The sequence below is a fragment of the Balaenoptera ricei genome, chromosome 10 (genome assembly GCF_028023285.1).
Source record: "Balaenoptera ricei isolate mBalRic1 chromosome 10, mBalRic1.hap2, whole genome shotgun sequence".
Classification (NCBI taxonomy): domain Eukaryota; kingdom Metazoa; phylum Chordata; class Mammalia; order Artiodactyla; family Balaenopteridae; genus Balaenoptera; species Balaenoptera ricei.
In genome coordinates this window covers 2,612,713-2,634,922 of record NC_082648.1, presented here as the reverse complement: position 1 = coordinate 2,634,922, position 22,210 = coordinate 2,612,713, and the positions used below count along the sequence as shown (strand labels likewise).

The 22,210-nt window shown below is 39.8% G+C and overlaps 1 protein-coding gene across 3 annotated transcripts in view; it reads right to left on the bottom strand.

The window, feature by feature from the left end:
- KDM5A (lysine demethylase 5A) overlaps nt 1–16,404 on the bottom strand; it is a 77,930-nt gene extending 61,526 nt beyond the window's left edge. For 2 of the 3 annotated variants that reach the window (XM_059935077.1, XM_059935079.1), the window contains exons 1-5: nt 15,915–16,404; nt 13,354–13,431; nt 12,127–12,249; nt 4,511–4,681; nt 2,411–2,545 (exon numbers count right to left, since the gene is read on the bottom strand). In XM_059935077.1, coding sequence (XP_059791060.1) covers nt 2,411–2,545; nt 4,511–4,681; nt 12,127–12,249; nt 13,354–13,431; nt 15,915–16,079 — 672 coding nt within the window. In that variant the 5' untranslated portion in view covers nt 16,080–16,404. The remainder of the gene's footprint in view (nt 1–2,410; nt 2,546–4,510; nt 4,682–12,126; nt 12,250–13,353; nt 13,432–15,914) is intronic. The other variant, XM_059935078.1, reaches the window with a different exon arrangement.
- Between the last annotated feature and the right edge of the window lie 5,806 nt (nt 16,405–22,210).

Genomic DNA, 22,210 nt, shown 5'->3' with positions numbered 1-22,210 from the left:
AGGATGGGAGTGGAAGGATTACCCTTGGAGAAAAAGGCACACTCTGCCCACAGAGATAGGTAGAGATTAAGAATGAACACCAGGCTTCCCTGGTGGCACAGTGGTTGAGAATCTGCCCGCCAATGCAGGGGACACGGGTTCGAGCCCTGGTCTGGGAAGATCCCACATGCTGCGGAGCAGCTAGACCCGTGAGCCACAATCACTGAGCCTGCGCGTCTGGAGCCTGTGCTCCGCAGCAAGAGAGGCCGCGATAGTGAGAGGCCTGCGCACCGCGATGAAGAGTGGCCCCCACTCGCCCCAACTAGAGAAAGCCCTCGCACAGAAACGAAGACCCAACACAGTCAAAAATAATAAATAAATAAATAAATAAAAATTATTTTAAAAAATAATAAAAAAAAAAAAAGAATGAACACCAGATAGTTTCATGTATGGGGCAAGAGGTTGAAGTTCTACCAGAAAGCCTTTACTGTCTTTCTGAAATAGAAGACTAGGAATGAGGCAGGCTGGCAATATTAATTAAGGACAAACTGCAAGTTGAAGAAATTCTTAATTGCAAATCCTCAAATGGTTCTAGTTTCTATCTAATATCAACCAATCTGACTATAGCAACAACTACTGCAATGGGTAAAAGCATTCTGTGTAGTCCCTATTCTTACATAATGAATGGCAATCATTATATAATCTGATGAAAGGCAATCAGAAATCAGCAGGACTTTTTTTTCATGGTTTCAGAAGGAACATCAAGAGATTTCACCACAAGCTGGCACCTGATTAAATGGGCCCCCTTGGGGCAACTCTTCAAAGTTGAGTCACCATGTCAAAGAGACTAGTCTTCAAGTATTTCAGGTCTTAAGACAGAATCTTCACTATATACCCAAAGACGATCAGAACTTCTGAGATCAACCATGGTAATAAAAATCACTTAACGACTAAACCAGAGTTTACTAATTTAAAATAGAGCTATTGGGACTCCCCTGGTGGCGCAGTGGTTAAGAATCCGCCTGCCAATGCAGGGGACACGGGTTCGATCCCTGGTCCAGGAAGATCCCATATGCCACGGAGCAACTAAACCAGTGTGCCACCACTACTGAGCCTGCACTCTAGAGCCCGCAAGCCACAACTACTGAAACCTGCACACCCCAGAGCCCGCACGCTGCAACTACTGAAGCCTGCGTGCCGCAACTACTGAAGCCCATGTGCTCTAGGGCCCGGGTGCTGCAACTACTGAGCCCAAGTGCTGCAACTACTGAAGCCCACGTGCCTAGAGCCCGTGCTCCGCAACAACAGAAGCCACCACAATGAGAAGCCCGCGCACCACAACAAAGAGTAGCCCCCGCTTGCCGCAACTAGAGAAAGCCCACGCGCAGCAATGAAGACCCAGTGCAGTCAAAAAAAATCAATAAATTTAAAAATTTTTAAAAACAAAATAGAGCTATCACTTTGTAAAAATTTCCATTAAATTCACATGCCCCATTCAAGACATCTACCTTTCTGCTATCAGAGTACCTAAGAAGCTAAATGATTAATCAGGAGGTTATTTAGCAAGCATAAACTCAGAACAAGGAAAGTAGATATGGCATGAAAGAGACATATCCCCTGAGCTACAGAAAAGCAAGATGAAGTACCATTAGCCTGCCTCTACAGTGACAGGACTCCTCACAACCCCAGATCCAGTATCTCTTGTTAATAGTGAACCCACTTTCCACGTGAACCACTTCCATCCTTAAATGTGTTTAGGACCCAGTTAAGCTGCTATTCCAGTTCACCCATTTGTTAATTTAAATGGGCCATATCTCAAGAGTCCTAAGGGCACCTCACTCTCCCCAGCCTACAGATTGTCTTTATCAAAAACCTTTAGAAACACAACTTCGAGGACCACAAAGAAATGGGAATAGGAAAAAGGTGGAGGGGAAGAGGGGCAGACAAAAAGAAATTAGGGCATTGTTCTTCTGATGTATTCATTAGGCTTTTAAATTATTCCAGGTCACAAGAACACTATAGAAATTACACTGGAATGGTTCGGAGACTAAGAAACTTATCCACTGGTTTTTAAAGGGATGATGAGTAAAGACAAAACCACTCTTTCCTACTCTTCTCACTTATACTAACCATGAAAATAAAATATACTAGAATTCATCAGCATGTCTATGAAATTGGCCCTACAGTATCCAGAGTCACTCTCTGAACCGCCACCCCTGTCAAAGCTGTTCAAAATTAACAAAGAACTCTCTAAATCAAATCAGACTGAAGTTTACAATCCCTTCCTCGTTCATCTCAAAGGTAAATGGAAACACGTCTCCGAGTTTTAAAGAACAACAGCGCGTGAAAAGACCTCCCAGAGCCAAGTAAGTGTTCTGCACAGTCAACGCTCTAGAAACGCCTGTCAAAAGCGGCCCATGGAAACTGATACCTGAGACTTGACACGCCTTGTTCTCTTCGGCAGAATGTTCACTCTTGTGCCCGGCTCTGGGGGAGTTTGGACATCAGTGCCAAGAACCTCAGGCTCCACTTTTTCCTTAAGATCTAAATTAGGCATTTGTACACCCTAAAGAATTGAGAGCACAGGAAGAGGGCAGATTCACTTATAAGAAATCAGATTTAAGAATAAAGAGAAAAATAATAAATTTCTAAAAAATCCCTAAAACTACATGAAACCAGATGACAATTCTCCCACCAAACTGATCTATAGATTCAAGACAATCCCTATCAAAATCCTAGCAGGCTTTTGTTGTAGAAATTGAGAAGTGGATCCCAAAATTTATGTGGAAATGCAAATTGTTTGGAAATTTTGAAAAAAGAACCAAGCGGGAGGACTTACACTACCAGATATCTAAACTTACTCTAAAGCTATGGTACTCAAGACAGCATAGTACTGGTGTTAGGGTAAAACACACAGATCAAACAAAGAACAAAATAGACTAGAAATAAACCCACATATTTATAGTCAACTGATTCTCAACAAAGGTGCCAAAGTAAATCACCTTGGTAAAGTAAATGGGAGAAGGGTAGTCTTTTAAACAAATGGTGCTGGAACAAGTGGATATTCCTATACCCCCTCCCCGCTGCCCCCAAAATGAACTTATACCTTTACCTCAGACTACACACAAAAAAACAACTCAAAATGGGTCACAGACCTAAACATAAAAGCTAAAACTATAAAAAAACAAACACCTTGGCCTTGGGTGAAGAAAAGATTTTCTTAGATATGATAACGGAAGCACAATCCATAAAAGGGGGAGAAAATCAATAGATTACTCTTCAAATAGACACCATTATAAAAATGAAAAGACAAACCACAAACTAAAGGAAAATATTTATAAAATCATACATCTGATAAAGGACTTATATCCAGACTATTTAGCAAAATCTTAGAACAAGTATAAAATGACTGACAACCCAATTAAAAAAAGATTTGAGCAGACAGTTCATCAAGGAAGATATACAAATGGCTAATATACACATGAAAAGATGCACAACACCATTAGTCATTAGGGAAATAAAATTAAAACCACAATGAGATACCACTACACACCCACTAGAATGGCTGTAAGCAAAAAAACTGACAATACCAAGTGTTGGCAAAGATGTGGAGAAAGTGGAAGCCTCTACATTACTGGCGGGAATGTAAAATGGTTCAGCCACTTTGGAATACAATTTGGCAGTTTCTTAAAAAGTTAAACATAAACTTACCGTATAACCCAGCAATTCCACTCCTAGGTATCTACCCAAGAGAAATGAAAACGTATGTCCACACAAAGACTAGTACATGAATATTCATAGCATTATTCATAACAGCCATAAACTGGAAACAATCCAAATGTCCATAAGTGATAAATGAATAAACAAATGTGGTATATCCATACAATAGAATATTATTCAGCCATAAAGAGGGATGAAGTACGAATACTAAAACATAGATGAACCTTAAAAACATTAGGCTAAGTGAAAAAAGCCATACACAAAATCATACTGTATGATCCCATGTATGTGAAATTTCTAGAAAAGGCAAAACTACAGAGCCAGAAAGCAGATCAGGAGTTGTCCAGGTTTGAGGGTAGAAGCAAGAACCAGCTATAAACAAACACAAAGGAATTTTTGGGGCTGATGGAAGTGTTCTAAAACTGGATGGTGATGATAGTTGCATAAATGTATAATTTACTAAAGCTTATTGACTGCGTACCTACAATGGGTGAATTCTGTAGCATGTAACTTATACCTCAATAAAGCAGTTTAAAAAAAAAATACATGAAACCAAGTGGAGGCATTTTTTTTAAAAGCGTTGTCTTGCATAAGCTTACACATTTTAATAAGAAAACTTTCTTCATTCCCACTAGCCTTTATCTTGTAAACCACCAAAAATAGCTGTGATTTTTAAACTACACCTTGCTCCCCCCAAATTTCAGTACCTGGTGACATCAGAGCCAACTGCTAACTTGTTATAGTAAACAATCTAAAGTTTATATATGGCAGAGTGGATTTATCCACTCCTAAGAAAAGTGATGCATCTCACCATCAGGCTGACACCAGACTGGAAAAGCTCATATGGGTAGAGAATTCTTTCATAATGTGACTTCAAAAGAGACCCAGTTCCTTTTCCTGGCAGATATCCCAAGCGGCTACCCACTTTAGACCATTTCTTCTCTTTGGTGACCATTTCAAAACCACCTTTGCTGGCAACAATCTGAAAAGAAAGTAAAAATTATTTAGGGGAAGAGGTAGATTCATGTATTCTGACTCTACATCTTGTCTGCTAAAAGGAAAAATTATTCTGGGCCTAGATTTTAAATTTCCTTTCAAGAAATATGTGACAAAATTGAAACTCACCAACATTTAAAGTATGGAAAAGAGACAATAATTTTTGGAAGTTTTAAACTCTATTACTGGTCACTGTGCCTACCTTCAATGAACCAAGCATTCAAAAATATTTAATGAATTTATGCTTTGCACATTATGCACCTTGAGAAAATTAAACACATATATGTACTCTATAACCACATGAAATTCAAAATATAAAAATTAAAAACAGACCAAGTATAGACATGTGAATGTTATTATATAATACAAAATGAATGTAAATCCTGATACTAGAAAATATAGCAACTAACTTATAGAATTTAACAAAAATGTCAAACAAACAGTGGATTCAAAGGATATTTTGAAAAAGAGGCTATAATTTTTCAAAAAGAGAAAAGTTTTACACGGAAGATTATAAAGAAATGATGGGGAAAAATAAATTCCGGAGATGTACTAGAACATAGCACAGAATGTATTAAGGTAGGAAGTCATGGGATAAATTGGCCAATTTTTGCTGAATGCTCACATCAAACCAGCCACAGTATAGAATAGACATGTACCAAGGCCCCCATCTTCCAGAAGCTGATATGTACATCTCTCACACTCTAAAATATAGGCAGTTTTCAGTTTCACTGATGATAGAATAAAGACCGTGATGAAGTTATTTGAATTCAAAAAAATCTTCCTCTTTGAGTGTACACTACTGTACTCTACTATATCAAAAAGTTAAGAGAAAAATTAAACAGAATTACCATATGACCCAGCAATTCCACCTCTAGGGAGACAGCCAAAAGAACTGAAAGCAGGGATTCAAACAGTACCTGCATACCAGTGTTCACAGGAGCATTATTCACAATAGCCAAAAGGTAGAAACAACCCAAATATCCATCAAGAGATGAACGCATTAAAAAAATGTGGTAAAGGCATACATGGAATATTATTCAGCCTTAAAAAGGAATGAAACTCTGATACATGTGACGACATGGATGAACCCTGAAAACATCATGCTAAGTGAAATAACACAAACACAAAAAGATGAATATTGTATGATCCCATTTAAATGAGATAACCTAGCATAAGCAAATTCGTACAAAGTATGATAAAGGTTTTACCAGGTGCTACAGGGAGGGGAAAGTTCTGGAAATGGGTAGTAGTGATGGTTGTACAACACTTTGAAAATACCTAAGGCCATAAGATTGTACACTTAAAAGCAGTAAACAGTTATGTATGTTTTACCACAATTTTTTTTTACAGGCTAAGAGCACGGACTCCAGAGCCAGATTACCAGAGTTCAAATCCCAGCTCTGCTAACTCAATAGCTGTATGACCTTGGGTAAGTTACATAATTTGCATCTCAGATTCCTCACCATTATTAAAAGAGTAATAATAACAGTATCTATTCCTTATTATGAGGTTGCTGTAAAGACAAATGAAATAAAACATGAAAAGCACCAGGACAGGGACTTCCCTGGTGGTCCAGTGGGTAAGACTCCACGCTCCCAATGCAGGGGGCCCCGGTTCGATTCCTGGTCGGGGAACTAGATCCCATGTGCATGCCGCAACTAAGAGTTCGCGTGCCGCAACAAAGATTCCGCATGCAGCAACGAAGATCCCGCGTGCGGCAACTAAGACACAGCACAGCCAAAATAAATGAATGAATGAATGGATGGCACCAGGACACAGTAGGCCCTGTGTCAATGTTGGCTGTATTATAAATGTCTGTGTGGGGGGCAAGTTGGGGGTGGGGAGGAGAATATACATGCTATAAATAAGTAAAGGACACATTTTCTACTTTTGTGCTTAGGATTTTATTATAGCAAAGATGAAACTATAGTCAAAGCAAAATTCTCCTCTAGTGAAGTATTTGAAAGCTTGGTAGAAACACAGAAGTTCATGTGCACAAGAGTGGAACCCATCTTCAGTTCTTTAGCTTTTCTTATTACATCCTCAAAGAAGCTCCCTCTGTTAATGAGAGTCAACCAGGGAAAAATTATGTAGAGAAAAAAATTTATTTTTCAAATTTTGTAGTGTAGAGGAAGACACATTAAGGGTGGTTTGGATAGAGGGCTGTCTGGAAGCAAATGGATGAGTGAGAATACCTTTCATTCATAGCTTCCCAGGGTTTCTACTCTGTCAGCTACTGTTCTAGGTGCTGGAAATACAGCTATGAATAAAATAGAAATCTTTGCCCTGTTGGAGCTTACATCCTAGTGGAAGACTAAACATAACATGTCAATTTTGAAGTGACAAATGCTGTGAAAAAAATTTAAAAGAGTAATTTAAAAGCCTCCCAAGTAGGAGAATGAGGGTAAGCTGAAGCATCAAACAGTCACAAAAAGCCTCATTATAAAGTTGAAACTTGAGCAAAGACTTGAAGGAGGTGAAGGAGTTAGCCAGGCAGACGTACGGGGCAGGGAACAGCCAGCGTAAGGCCCACGTGACAAGCCTGCCCCGCGTGCTGAGGGACCGTAAGGGAACCGCTGTGGCTGCAGCCAGCGGGGAGAAGCAGTGAAAGTCTAAGGGAGGAGACAGAAGCCCTCTCGGTAATCTGTACTTCCCAGCACAACTGCCACCATTACATAATAACCTGCTTCCGTCAGTAATGACAGAGCGGCACGCGTCCACTCATGCTTCCCACCCAGCTCTGACCGTTTCTGGCACACAGCTGTGACAATGACAGCACCACAATCCGGGATGGCCAAGAGTAAGACAAAACTAACAAAGAAATCAAAGCCATGACTTTGGCTTCATGTTTAAATACTCTATAACAATCTAATCGGGCCTAATACTATAAAAACACACAAAACCTTAATACTTGCTTTTCTTCAGCTGAGAGATTCAAGGATTACCATGCATAATTTCAAAATATAAACCATTTATTCCAAACATTTGCCATGCAATATATCACACCACTGTCATTAGAAAAACATCACATGACCCATGCCCTATAAAGAGATACATGGCACTGCACTTAAACCGAACACAATGAAGGCAACCCCTTAATTAAAACTTAACAAAAGAGTAATGCCACTCAAGGCCAAAATTTCAGTCCAATGAAATACTAAGTCCAGTTAGCAAGAGACAATTTTAACAGACAAAAAACAGCAGCAGTCTTCTACTTAAAAGCTCCCTCTCAAAGCTCCACTAAAAAGGAAGGGACAAAAAGGCATACTCCCAAGAGGACAAAAAGACCAAGAGAAAAGCAGATGTAGGAATGATAATCTAGCAAGCAAAAACAAAAAACAGACAAAAAAGCCCCAAGCACTTGCAACAGAGGAAAGCTAAAGAGAAGCTTTCGCAACATAGAACCTGGAAAGGCTTAAGAAATGGAAGCAGCAGTACCTTTAGAATTAAATTTAAAAAGAACAGTGCGGACTGAAAACCTGTATAAAGGCCATCAGACCTCCCCCAGTCAGCTCGCCAGGCAACCATCCCTCTCCAACCACAGCAGAAGACCGGAGATTTACTCTCAGGAGAGTTTGAAAAGAAGGCACTCCAACCTAAGAAAGAAACAGGTAAGTAAAGTAGAGGGTCGGTCGAACAGTCTCACATCCAACCAGTAAGAGTTCAAAAAGAGAGAAAAGGTAAGTGGAAGAAACTGTCAAAGAAGTAACACAAGAGAAGTTACAAGAACTCAAAGAGGTGACTTCAGATTAAAAAGGTCATCAAGTGCAATAAACATATTCAATGAAAATTAACACATACCAGCGCATATCCACTGTGAAATCTCAAAACACTGGGAATAAAGATTAGACCCTGTGTCTTCAAGAAAAAGTCACAAGAATTAATATAGCATCATTCTTCTCAACAGCAACACTGGAAGCTAGAAGACTATGAAGTAAAGCTTTCAAAATACAATTCTGAAGTAAAATGATTTGCAATCTAGACTTCTAAACCCACCAAACTACCAATAAAGTTTAAGAGTAGAACACTTTTAGACAAGCAAAAAATTTACATTCCATTTACCTTCTTGCTCCTCAAACTAGCAAAAGAAATGTTTTACTAAAATAGGAATAAACCAAATAATAGGAAGACTTAAAACAAGGAGAAAGACAAAGGGAATTCCTAGAATGATAATAGTGAAAGAAGTTCTAAGCTGAGAGCTGACCTTAAAAAAAAAAAACTAGTCTGGACTGGAGCAGGAAAGAGAACTCCAGAGGAAGGGCTCCAAGAAGGAAATGAAACTGGCAGATTTTCTGATGGGTGAAAGCATACTGAGAGACTTATACTTCTGGAAAATCTGAAAATAAATTTTTAATAGTCACAAAGAAAACTTACAAAATGAAAAAAGGCAAGGGGACTATTAACTCCAATGAAAATAAAAACTGGTAACATAATTATAGCACACTATTAACATGAGACATAATCATAGCACACCATTAGGCACAGGTACAAATAAATTTGTATTTACACGGTCACAGCAATAATTTCTGATTAATAAAAAATTGACCTAACTACACTATAAGGGAATAGGGGACCTGAAGTACATAAGAATTTAATTTTTATATCCATTGCCAATCTCTAATAGTAGGCAATCAGTACGTATATGATATTTAACACTTAAGAATGAAGAAATAGCATAATGAGCATGTTTTTTGGAAATACGGAGATCAAAATCAAACAGCTAAAAGAACTGAAAGTGATTAGCTCTAAGGAGTAGTAAAGGGAGTGGAGAGATGAAGAAGGGAGAATGCTGGTTTTTATTTTAAGCTTTATTATTATTATTTTTTAATGTATTACTTTGACAAAAATTTCTTTTAAAAATGGCTAGAATAAATGTTCCTTGCTGCACTGATTATAAACAGTAATTGCTAATGCAGAATTCCACTAAATTACAGACATTCCAAGTAACACTTTTTACTATCAAAAATAATAACCAGGGAGAAAGACAAAGTGACTCAATCAAAACAAGAAACAATCACATTGATAATTTAACGACTCAGGAGATTGAAAATCTGCTTCCCGTTAAAAAGTAGTGGAAATCAAAGTGTGTCAAAATCACGTCTAAAATAACAAATTCAAGAGATGCTCATCAGCTGTGAGCCAAAAATAATGTTTTTTCAAAGTAAAGGGCATACCTAACAACCTAAAAATATCAGAACTCTCAGTATTTTGTGCAGTTCTCAGCCTGAGCCTCTTGCTAGAAAGTAAAATGTCCCTAAGCCATTCAACAGTGATGGAGGGCAAAACAGCAGTCACCTTTGGGGAGAAGTACTGACTGGGAGGGAGAGGAAGGAGCCCACGAGAGTGCTGTAAACGCTCGGTGGTGCTTACACAAGTGTACACATACAGAAAGATCTACCCAGCTGGACATTTAAGACTCGTGCATCCCACTCTACTTCAAGCCTCAAGGTAAAGAAAAGAGTTCATGCGGTGAGAAGCAGCAATCTCACTATGACATTTAGGGAACAAAAGTATTATAAAGTATAAACAAAATAACTACAAATCAAAATGTCTGCCTTTCAGCTTTAAATCTCAGACTTATAAGCATCCTCAAGGTTAGGGGAAAGAGATGTCCATGGGCACTTAAAGACGAGCCTCCAATAAACCCCAGGACAATCAAACTTAACCTCTAATCACAATATATTTGCTAATCAATATATACTTTATAAGCAGTAGTCCCCCTCTGCACAAAAAGGAATTGGGTTTCTCAAAATGGAGTTAAACAGTCCAGATGGCAAATGTTACACAGAGTTATAAACAACTAGGTATTCAGATTAGGTTACTTCTAAAGCCTCTTCCTAATTTTGAAATGCTGTAACTCTGTAAAACCAAGAATGCAATCTACCATCAGTATAGCCTAATGTTTACCTCTTAATTGGGAAATTAATGATACAGGAACAGCTTCAATCTAATAGACTGTCTGCTTATATATTTATGCTATGAAATTCCCTACGGTATTATAAAACTAAGGTACATGGCATGAGTTTTGGTTGAAGATTACCACAACACTATTGATATTAATTAATTAAATAATTTTTGAAAATGTTTTTGTATTTTATTTAAGCTGCATAAATCAAACCAAACATATTCAGAACCTTAAACAGCATCACATAGTAAAAGTTAGTAGGGGGGCTTCTCTGGTGGCGCAGTGGTTGAGAATCTGCCTGCCAATGCAGGGGACACGGGTTCGAGCCCTGGTCTGGGAAGATCCCACATGCCACGGAGCGACTAGGCCCGTGAGCCACAATTGCTGAGCCTGCGCGTCTGGAGCCTGTGCTCTGCAACAAGAGAGGCCGCGATAGTGAGAGGCCCGCGCACCGCGATGAAGAGTGGCCCCCACTTGCCGCAACTAGAGAAAGCCCTCGCACAGAAACGAAGACCCAACACAGTCATAAATAAATAAATAAATAAAATTAAAAAAAAAAAAAAAAAAAAAGTTAGTAGGGCTTCCCTGGTGGCGCAGTGGTTAAGAATCTGCCTGCCAATGCAGGGAACACAGGTTGGAGCCCTGGTCCAGGAAGATCCCACATGCCACAACTACTGACCCTGCGCTCTAGAGCCCGCGAGCCACAACTACTGAAGCCCACGCGCCTAGAGCCCGTGCTCCACAGGAGAAGCCACCGCAATGAGGAGCCCACGCACCACAATGAAGAGTAGCCCCCGCTCGCCGCAACTAGAGAAAGTCCGCACGCAGCAACGAAGACCCAACGCAGCCATAAATAAATAAATACATACATAAATAAATACATTAAAAAAATTGTTTTGCAAAATTCCTCAGATAATCAAGCTATCTTCATTCACAAGTCAGAGCAGTCATAGATTTTTCTTATTGTATTAGCAAAATATGTTGTCAAGGTAATCGTTACAAACCCTGTTGCAGGGCAGTTAGTTTTTTTCACATTAGGGAACGTAACATTACAAAGTTAATATTCATCCTACTGGATAATGCTGCCCTCAGTTAACCACTAACAGTACTTACAGGTATTAATACAACTGGTATGTACCACACATGAGAATGCTGAGTGACGTTAATCTCTTTAATATACCAAATTTTCAATTAAGAAGCAGAAAAAAAGCTGACAAGCTCAATATAGGACATTGTACATTTCATACAAAATAATATTAGGAGATTTGTGTCATTTCTTTTGCATACTGTGTAAACAGAACCTACTAATCTGAGTAGTTATTAAATATTAATCTCATAACAAACTATAAAATAGATTTTAAAAATAACTTGGAAATCTATCAGTTCCATTTACTCATGCTTGCATTTCATTGTCAAACAAATCCTACATAGGAAGCGATGTTTTCCATCAAGTATATCTGAAATTCCTAATTTCATAAATTCACTAGCCCCTGTTCAATTTCTTAACAAAGTACAAGCCTCACCTTGCTCAAAGCATAGAGATCCAGAATTTTTCTCTCCACCACAGGGATCTTGAGGGTAGACCCCTGAAGTTCCCAAAATTTTGCTAGTTGATCCAAGAAGTCCAATCTCACTCTGGTCATTGCCTAAGATTATTAAAATATAAAAATGAGAGATAGGAATTAAGTTATGGGTGAAAGTAAATGAGTTTTACTTAACAAAGGTACTCATTTCTTTAAAGAAATTCAGACTTCTCGTTACTGCTTAGTCCAACTTTATAAGTCAATAAAAAAGAAGCAAAATACTTCTATTAAACTTTACTAAGACAAAAAAGTTACTCCAATATATGTGAAAAGTTCTCATATTATCAACCAAAGCAATTTTTTGTAAAAGTTAACTTTAAGCTAATCAGAAAATTTAGTAAATCGAATTATTCTGTTTCTAAGCATTCTAAACCTGTCATTTCATCTAGAGATAATATGCATACTTCAAGTACACCAACCCTCCACCTCACTGATATTAAAATCCTCCATCAAGTATCTTATAAGAGACTAAAGGGGAAAAAAAAGGTACTAAAATCTCAAAAAATAAATGTTTTAGGAGCATCAAGGAAAAAAAACTAACTCAGCATGACACATTAAGCCCTGTCTAAGATTTCTCTTTTGTACTCTGGAAGTTTTTTAACCACACTGAAGAATCTTCTGAAAATCTCAGAAACAGGAAGAACAACTATCTAAACAGATTTCAACTTAGAAATTTAAGAGACATTCAAAACGTTTAAAGGGAGATCTTAATAAATCAGATTAAGAGTCCTAGAAAAGTTCTGTTAGAGCAAAAAACCAAACAAACATACAAAAAACACCTTTGAAAACTAGGTTTTTTTAATAGAAGGATTTTAATAGAAGAATTTTTAGAACTATTTTCCAAAGACTACAAGATACAGAATCCTCCAACATTAACAAAAGAAAAATGTATTAGAATAATTACCACTGAAGAAAGTGGAATTTAAGAATTCCAGTTCTCTAAAGCTAAACACTGGATATTTCCACCATGAAAAACATGGCTAGAGATAGTGTCCCACAATCCCAGTTAAGCAGAAAAAACTGTAATAATCGCAAACTTCCTTCCATTCAGTCCCAATTAACATTAATTTTGAGCCCTGGTACATGAGCTTCTTAAAGTTCTCTACCTGGAGTCCTGATAATAAAGAATAGATCAGGAGACAGAAACGGTGATGTAACAATACTCACCTCAAGTTCATTCAGACGCTGGACTCTGGGAGTAAAACGGAAGCTTTTTACTTCACATGCAAATGGAGGCTGCCAATCCTAAATAGAAAAAATTTCTTCACCATATTGGTTAATAAGCAAGGAATGCACTATTCATTCCCTTAATTTAAGGGGTGAGTTGCCACAAATCATGACAACAGATCAACTTACAAGTCTTCTTTAGTTAGACACTGAAAGAATAATATTTTTTAGATAAAATAATTTATTATTACTTACCTCTAACATTCTAATACTAAGCTTATTTTATCAATTTTCTCCTCAGATCTCACAGTCCCATTATTTATATCTGACAATTATGCTTTCCCCAATTACTCAAGTGGAATGCAATAAGCTCATCTCAATACAGCATCTAGTAAACATCCAAGTTTATCAAAATAAAAAGAAAATAGAATTTGAAAGAAACAAAAAAGGGTAAAACTAAAGACCAAAAGTTGATGTTTTAGAAGTACTTATGTAATTGGACAATGTGTTTTTTCATTCATGTGGAATGTGACACAGCACTTTAAAGTCTATGTTATATAAATGTTTTGTTCAAAGCCCAGCTTCTGGGCACCCAAATTTTTTTTTTAATATTAAAATTTTTAAGAAATTAGCAAACCCACAGAACAAGGACAATTTCCAGATTGGAGATGTGGTATAACTGAAATGAGACAGCACATTTCAAGTAGAGTTCCAGAGACCATAGTTTGATTTAGCCTAAACAGTAATCTATTTAAAAATGTGAAAAGTAGTAAAAAAAATTTTTATCTTACCTTGGAAACTAAAGAAATCCACGAATATTGAAATTAAATTCTGCTTATAAAGAACATTTATTCTCAATAATAATATTGTGACACAAAGGTATATTATTTCAACCTTTTGTAAGTAACAAAAAGCTATACATATATATATATATTTTTTTAACTAAAAGGAACCTTGAATAAAATTTCTAATTCATTAAGGCAATAGAATAAATGAAAATATGGTTTAGGAAAAGCCTCAGTGCTTACGGTTTTGTCAATATCAGGTAATCTTGATAGAAAAAGAATTAAGTGAAAATAAATTTTTCATAAGAGTTAAGTGAACTTCGGGGAGGATGCCAATACACGTACCACCACTCATCAGAGCCATTATTTGTTAATCCTTTGCTTGCAAGTGACAGTCTATAATCTTAATCAAATTCATTGAGCATAAGGGAAGTAGACTGCCTGAGTTTTAGAAACAAATAGATTGATCTAGATTCAAAATCTACTTTGCCATTGCCCAAGATCACACATCTGATAAGTTATTTAATTTATCCAGACTTGTCTCATCTGTAAAATGACCTTATTTACCTACTAAGGCTTCAAAGAATATGAAATGAAAAAGTCTGTAAGTGCCACCTTAGCTGCTCCTCCTCCTCCCTCCATCTAAGCTCTTTTTATTCACTGTGGTAGTTTGCACACTTCTGTGGCAGTTTGTGGTCAGAGCAGAAGCTTTTTAAAATGCAACAAGGTGCAAAAGGACTGTATTTTATTTTATTACCAGTAGACAAAACATAAAGCATATCCCTTTAAGGAGCACTAAGACATGGTTCACAAACTTTAATGTTCATTAAGAATCAAGAGAGTACTTGCTAGAAAAGCAGTTTCTAGAACTTCCATATCCCGAAACTGATTCCAGTCTGGGAATGAGGCCTAGGGATCTGCATTTTAACAAGCATCCGGTCGACCCTAGTGCAGGTGGTCCAGGAACATCATTTGGAAAGCACTGGACCTAACGGGTAGAGAGAAAAACCTTTTGACCTTGAGCAAATCCTCAACCTCTTGGGGCACTAATCCCCGCAAAACAAAGAGTAGTATCAGCTTTCCTCACCGTAAAGACTGAGGATCGTAACTAACCTAGAGGGAAACCCAGTTATGTGCAACAACTGCGATTCTTACGTTTTTAAGATTTCAACGTTTTCTTCCACCTCCATTATTGACAAATCTTTTCTAAACCTCGAAATGTTTAAAATAATTGCTGCTTTTTCCTTCTCCTCCCCCGGGAAGACTTTTTTTCACTGCAGCAGTAATCAGTCTGGGGTGCTTGTTTGGTGATACCACCCCAAAGGACAACTAGAGCTCAGATTACCATTTAAGAAACCTTAGCCCTGAGATGAGGCCTGCAGATACTTAATAAATCAAGCGTCAGCAGGGCTAGGATAAAGCAAGAGCCGACGGAACGGCAGTTTTTCCTATCACAGTGTAACGAGGATTATACGCGAGGGTAGGGCTGTCGCGTCACGATACTTCAGTCACCTTACGGCCAACGAAAGGCCGAAAGCCTTTGTTACCCTTGCCCACAACCCAAGAGGGGAAGAAAAGTATCAGTTCCCAAGCTCTTGGCGGATAGGCCCCCGAGACACGACTCTCTGGCGTCCAAACATGCCTACATAAGACCCCAAAGAAACCAAAGCGGAAACACGCAGAAACTTAAAAGTCCAGGCGTCGAGAGCCCAGGGCGAGCGAACGCGAAAGGGCAACGGACCGGGAAGTCGAGCTAAGCCGATCAGACTCCAGTACCTTGGGCGGTCGGATTTTACAGATGCCGGTTTTCTCCGCCAGGGGCCGGATGCGGCCGATGAAGCTGAGGGGGTCTGTGAACTCCTCCCAGCTGGGCTCAAAGACCGGGCACTCCGGAGGCGGCACGAACTCCGCCGCGTAGCCCCCCGGCCCCACGGCCGCCATGGTGGCACCGGGGGCCCACGGGGAGAAGGGCTGGCTGGGGCCCGGCGATCGCCCTCACGTCCCCTGACAGGGGCCGAAGCTCATCTTCTCGGGCGAGACCCGCTCGACACACGCACCCCAAAACCGCTTCCTCCGGCGTTTGTTATTGTTTCCTTCGGGGCTTTTCCTCTCGGGTCGGGGCTCACCGGAAGTCAGCGTGCGACCAAATCCCTCCGCCACCAGAAACAGGATCCGTCCGCAGCGACGTGTCGCCCCACTGCGCGACCTTCTTTCCCCCTCCCTCTCCCGGCAACGCAGGTCGCGCCTTGGCTCCTCGTGCGCCCAAGTTCCGCGCTGCCGACGACTCCCGGCGGCACAGCCCGGCGGCACAGCCCGGCGGCCCCGCCGCCCCTCCTACTGGGCGGTGGGGGAAGCGGCCGGACCGAGCGGAGCGCTCTTCCGGCGCGGAGGATGCGTAATGCGCCGGGGGCAGAGGTTCTACTTCCGGCGAGCGGAGCCTGGTGCCCCTTTGTGTACAAATGGACCGGAACACAAGCAACCGGACCTCGCAGGGCTGCCTGTTTCAACCTCCGTGTCTGTCTGTTTCCAGATAACTACCTTTTCCGGCATCTCTCTTTTTTTAGTCCTTTCACTGTTAGTGTCCCTTTCGAATAATCTCGTTCGGCCACTTTAATCCGCCCCATCTCCATAGCAACAAGTTCGGGTCCAGCCCACCCGCCCGAATCTCCCCGCGGGCCGGCCTTCGCCACCATCCGGTAATTGATTTCGTCCTCAGAGAAGCAACGGCTGTTGACCTTGCTTTTCCAACCGTTGAAGCCTTTCTCAGTTTTCTGTAACAGCTACGGCAGCTGTTCTGGCCCTGCTTGTCGACCATCTCTGTGCCGGCGGGCATAGCCGCTTCCTCCAAGTTGCTGAGAATGACGCAGAAAGTACTAAAGAAGAAACCGTGAAACGGTAGTTCTTGTATTATCTATTGGAAGGAAGACTTACTTCCCAGGGCTTGATCTCAGCTTCCCCCAGGACCTAAATTGCCAGCTATGGCTAATGACTGCCGAATCTGTACTTGCAGCCTGGACTCCTCTCTTGAGTTACAAGCCAGTACATCTAGCTACCTACTGCAACTCCACTTTGGTAAACTCAACGTGCCTTGAACTCATAGTTCCCCAATGTTTTTTCAGTGTTTCCAGTTTCCACGAATGACTTCATCCATCTATTCAGTTGCCTGATCCAGAAATCCAGAAATCCAGAAATAATCCTTAACTTTTGTTCTCTCACTACCCACATACAACCCTGGGTCAAGTCTGGAGATTCTATCACCTAAAAACCTTAAATCCACCCATGTCTCCATCCAAATTATCACGATCCTAATTTAAGTTCTCTCTCCCCTGGATTGTCATATAACAGCTCAGTTCTTGCCTCCTGTCAAATCTCTTTCCACTTATTTATCAGGTTGCTTGGTCTAAAGTCCAGAATTCACCTCGTCACTTTTCATCTCCAAACTCAACTCCAGGGACTTCCCTGGCGGTCCAGTGGTTAAGACTCCGTGCTCCCAGTGCAGGGGGCATGGGTTTGATCCCTGGTCGGGGAACTAAGATCCCTGCAAGCCGCATGGCACAGCCAAAAACAAACCAAAAACCAAAACCAAAAAAACCAAACTTGACAACTTCAAATTCCTTTACTGTTTGCTGTCTTACCCCCAAGCTTCCTCTCTTATGCTTCTCCATATAGTATACAGAAACTTTTGTGGTGACTTCAATGCTTTCTCACCTCTGAGCTTCACAGATAATGTTTCCCCACCCCCACAGTTTCCTATATCCCTTTTCTGGCTAAATTCCTACTCATTCTTTATCAGATGAAGTTTGAAGGCAGTTTGCAGGAGAATTCCATCTTGCCTGGGGAGGCTGGCTTTCCGTTCTAGTCAAGCCTTCAACTGATAGGATGAGGCCCACCCACATTATGGAGGGCAATCTGCTGTACTTAAAAGTTCATTGATTAGATGTTAATCTCATCCAAAAAACACCCTCCAAGTTAACACATCACACACGTTAACATAAATATATTTGATGAGTAATAACAATATTTTCCAAAAGAAATTTAGTGAAAAGAGTGGCACTGGTTTACAGTTTTTGAAAATTTTAAAAAATATTTAGCTTAGTGGCATCCAGCTAGATTCTCATATCTATTTCTGCCCTCAATCTGTTGTGATATGTTGTTTGGGTTAAAATATATGAAGAAAATCCAACACCACACAGATGTGAATGGAAAAGGGACAAGTATTTTTTAAAATTTTAGCCTTTTCAAATCATTGTAATTTCTTTGAGGCTAGCAATGTGGAATCTAAAATTTTATCAATGAACTTTTTGTACTCTGTTATATTAAAATGGTAGTCAACATTTGTCCTTGAATGGATTTTTTACCCAGTCATGATTTTGTAACATCATGCATGGATCAGTTCAAAAATGTTGGTTCACTGAGTTATACAGATCTTCCAAATGTTGATGCATATCATATATTATTTTTTAAATCACAAAAATATTACCATTGATCTTATCAGAAAATTGGGAAGCTGTCAGACTCATACTGACAGAAACAAGTTTTCCAAAATTACAATTTTCACTTGAAAAGCTCAAATATTTATTATCAACAAATACCGTCCATTGTTTCCACTGAAGAGATGGGCTCACATTGTTCATCTTCAAGAAAATGTCTGTCAAAAACCTAGATCTGAATAACTATAGTTTGTCTATTAGGCCTTCTGGTGTTCCATGAAAAAAATGGCTAGTTTAGCTTGTAAGTGTTTTCCCTTGAGCAAACACTCCCACTTCTGTGTGCAGAAGTACACCATGTGTACCCCATTTCATCACAGACTATTTAAAAAGACATGTATTAAAGAGTCAAGGTTTATTAAAATGAATCATTTTTACTGCTTCATCTGGTATTCTTAAGTAAAACTGGATTTTTTTATACCGTGAGTGCATGTTATGAAGACCACTTCTACAGTGTCTTGGTGCCACTGTGATGTGTGTGTGCTACAGGACCAGCAATTTCACCCACCATTGCATTTGCACCATTGGGGCAAATATCACTGGTGAAAAAGGAAAATAGCATCTTAGTATTAGTATGAAAATACTTTTGACTGCAAGACCTTCAGAAAGTGTCTCAGGGACCAAAGGGGTTTGGGGACAAACAGGAGTCTGTAGACCACACTTTGAGAACTGCTGGTTTATCCTATAATTTGAATTAACATAATAAAGGAGAAAGGACTGGAAAAGATCTACTTTAAAAAGAGGAAAGAGGGACTTCCCTGGTGGCGCAGTGGTTAAGAATCCGCCTGACACAAGCGATCTCCAAATTCTTATGAACTGCTGCTGTGCAATATTGAATTAATCCCTTCCTTTATAACTTCCTTTTCGGTATCTTAATGTTTAAATGAAAGATCACTATGTTAAAAACTCTGGGGACTTCCCTGGCTGTCCAGTGCTTAAGACTCTGCACTTCCACTGCAGGGGGCACAGGTTCGATCCCTGGTTGGGAAACCAAGATCCCACATGCCATGTGGCGTGGCCAAAAAAACAACAACAACTCTGATATAAATGTATTTTCTTAACCAAAGCTCCTCTATATTTGCCTTCTCTTTCTTCTCCTGGAATACTATGCTGTACTAACTGAACTTATTATTGGCTTCACCATTGCCTTAAAATTCCACAATTTTTGAAAAAAATTTAAATCTTGACATATTCTTCATATGTAATTGATAGTTTTATTTTATCTCTTCTTCAAGACAATCAATGAAAATATTTGTACCTAAATTGAAGTCGACAGAAACTACTTGCAAATTATCACTTTTTATTGTCCTCCCTTAATTAAGGTATCAACAACTACTTTCAAATCATTCATATTTAAACACTCATATTTAATCTATGGCTACCTTCCCTCAAAGTGTCCACAGCTTATGCTTTATCCAAGATATTAGTATTAGTTACTTGATTATGATTTAATTTGTATGACCTTGAATGGATTCCTAATCACCTATCCTTTTCCACTGAGCAGACAAAGGACTGCTGTAAGGCGAGGCACATCATTATTGATGAATTTAGCTAGATGCCAGGCAATCTTCTACGTGCTGGATATATGGGCAACGAGTAACAACAACAAGAAGACAACGTGTCTCCTCACAGAACTTAGATTTTAGCGGTGAGGAGAGAAAATCATAAGCACTAGCAAATATATACTTTTCTAGGCAGTGATGAGGTCTTTTAAAAAGTAAAGAAGGGAGGGTGTGGAGGGTGTTTATGGGGGGATAGGGCGGTCAGAGAAGGACTCAAGATTGATGACATCTGAATAGAAGCTATGCTATAAAATATATAATGACAGCTTGCTACATGAATATCAAAGGGAAGGAATAACATCCAATTAAGGAGATGGTATTTGCATTGGCCTTGGTAGAAATTTATGAAGATTCATGGAAAGGGTCAATCCAGATAGAAGAGTGTGAGCCAAAGCTGGAAAGTGCATGCTACATTCAGGAAATAACTAGTTATTTATTATAACAGAGAAAGTGTGGTCAGATTGTGGCAGTGTTTGAGTGCCCTATTACTATCTGGATTTCATTCTCTACTCTGTGGGGAGTCACCAGAAGTTATGAGCAGGAGTATTGAGACAGGCTGAGACCTGGGACCCGGGACCTTTTACTGCAGTGCTTGCAGCTGAACAAACATCTTCTCCTCCAGCAGCAGAGCACAAAGAAACTATAAGGAACTAAAAATAACTGCGTGCATGTGTGGTCGGGGCATATTATGAACAATAAGATACAACAAGGCCAAAACCCACCTGCCACGATCCCTGCACACAGCACCACCAGAGGTGTGGGCAGACCACCTAAGCCACCCCTCTGGCCCGACCCACCAATCCGCCCCCACCCTCACCGCATTTGAGGGACCATCTCACCACCCCCCAATCCGGGAGCCAGCAAAGACACCTGTTTACTTGTTTTCACTCCTTCCTGCTGCAGCATGAGCTCCAATAAAGCCTTGCCTGAATTTCTCTTCTGGCCTCATCAATTTCTAATGATTAAAGAGTCCAAGAACCCAGGTCAGTAACAGCATGACCTATCCAGAAGTGTGCTTTAAAAAAAAAAGAAAGAAAAAGCACCTTTTATAGAATGGATTGGAGAAGGAAAAAAAAACCTGAGGCAAAAACACCAGTTAGAAACCTATTGAAGTAATCCAAGTTAAAGGTAATGAGACACAGAGTGGAAACAAATAGTAAGATATAAATTTGAGAACTAGTAGGAAGGTAAGATCACCATGATTTGCTTTTTAAAAAAAATGCAGGTGCCAAAAGAGAGACAAAAATACTGAGCCAAGGTGTCTGGGAAAATCTTGATGTAACTAACAGAAAATCACAAAAGGGGAATAAAAGCAGATTTAGAAGATGGCAAGTTCCTTTTAGACTTCCTTAGGTCTCAGACCAGTGAAGAGTCCCAGCTTTTCTGTACCAGTAGTGTTACCAACCAGGGTCCTTGGATTCTTCAATCAATAGAAATTGGTAAGAGGCCAGACGAGGAATTAAGGCAAGGCTTTATTGGGACTCATTCTGCAGCAGGGAGGGAGTGAAAACAAGTAACAGGTGCCCTTGCTCAATCCCGCGCCGGAGGGGGTGGCTTAGGGGGTCTGCCCACCCCCCTGGTGGTGCTGTGTGCAGGGATCGTGGCAGGTGGGTTTTGGCCTTGTTGTATCTTACTGTTCCTGTTTTGCCCCAACTGTGCAGGCATTCAGTTATTTTTAGTCTCTCATAGTTTCTTTGTATTCTGTTGCTGGCGGAGACGTTTGTCCAGGTGCAAGCATTGCAGTAAAGGGTCCCACATCCCAGCCTGTCTCAGTAGCTGCAGCTCTGAGATTAAAGTGCCTTTCCCCCTACACCCAACTCTTCTGCAAAGATGAGACAATTAGCTTTTGAACTAACTTATATGATCAAAGACAGTTTCTCACGCCTCTCAGGAAAAGGAGGACGTGTCTGCTACCTGATAAAAATAACATTTATATACATACTCCTCTGACTGTAGAAATTGATCCACAGGTCCTCTCTTGGCTCTAGGCCATCAGGTCATTGAAGGAGTGGTCTTAGACTCT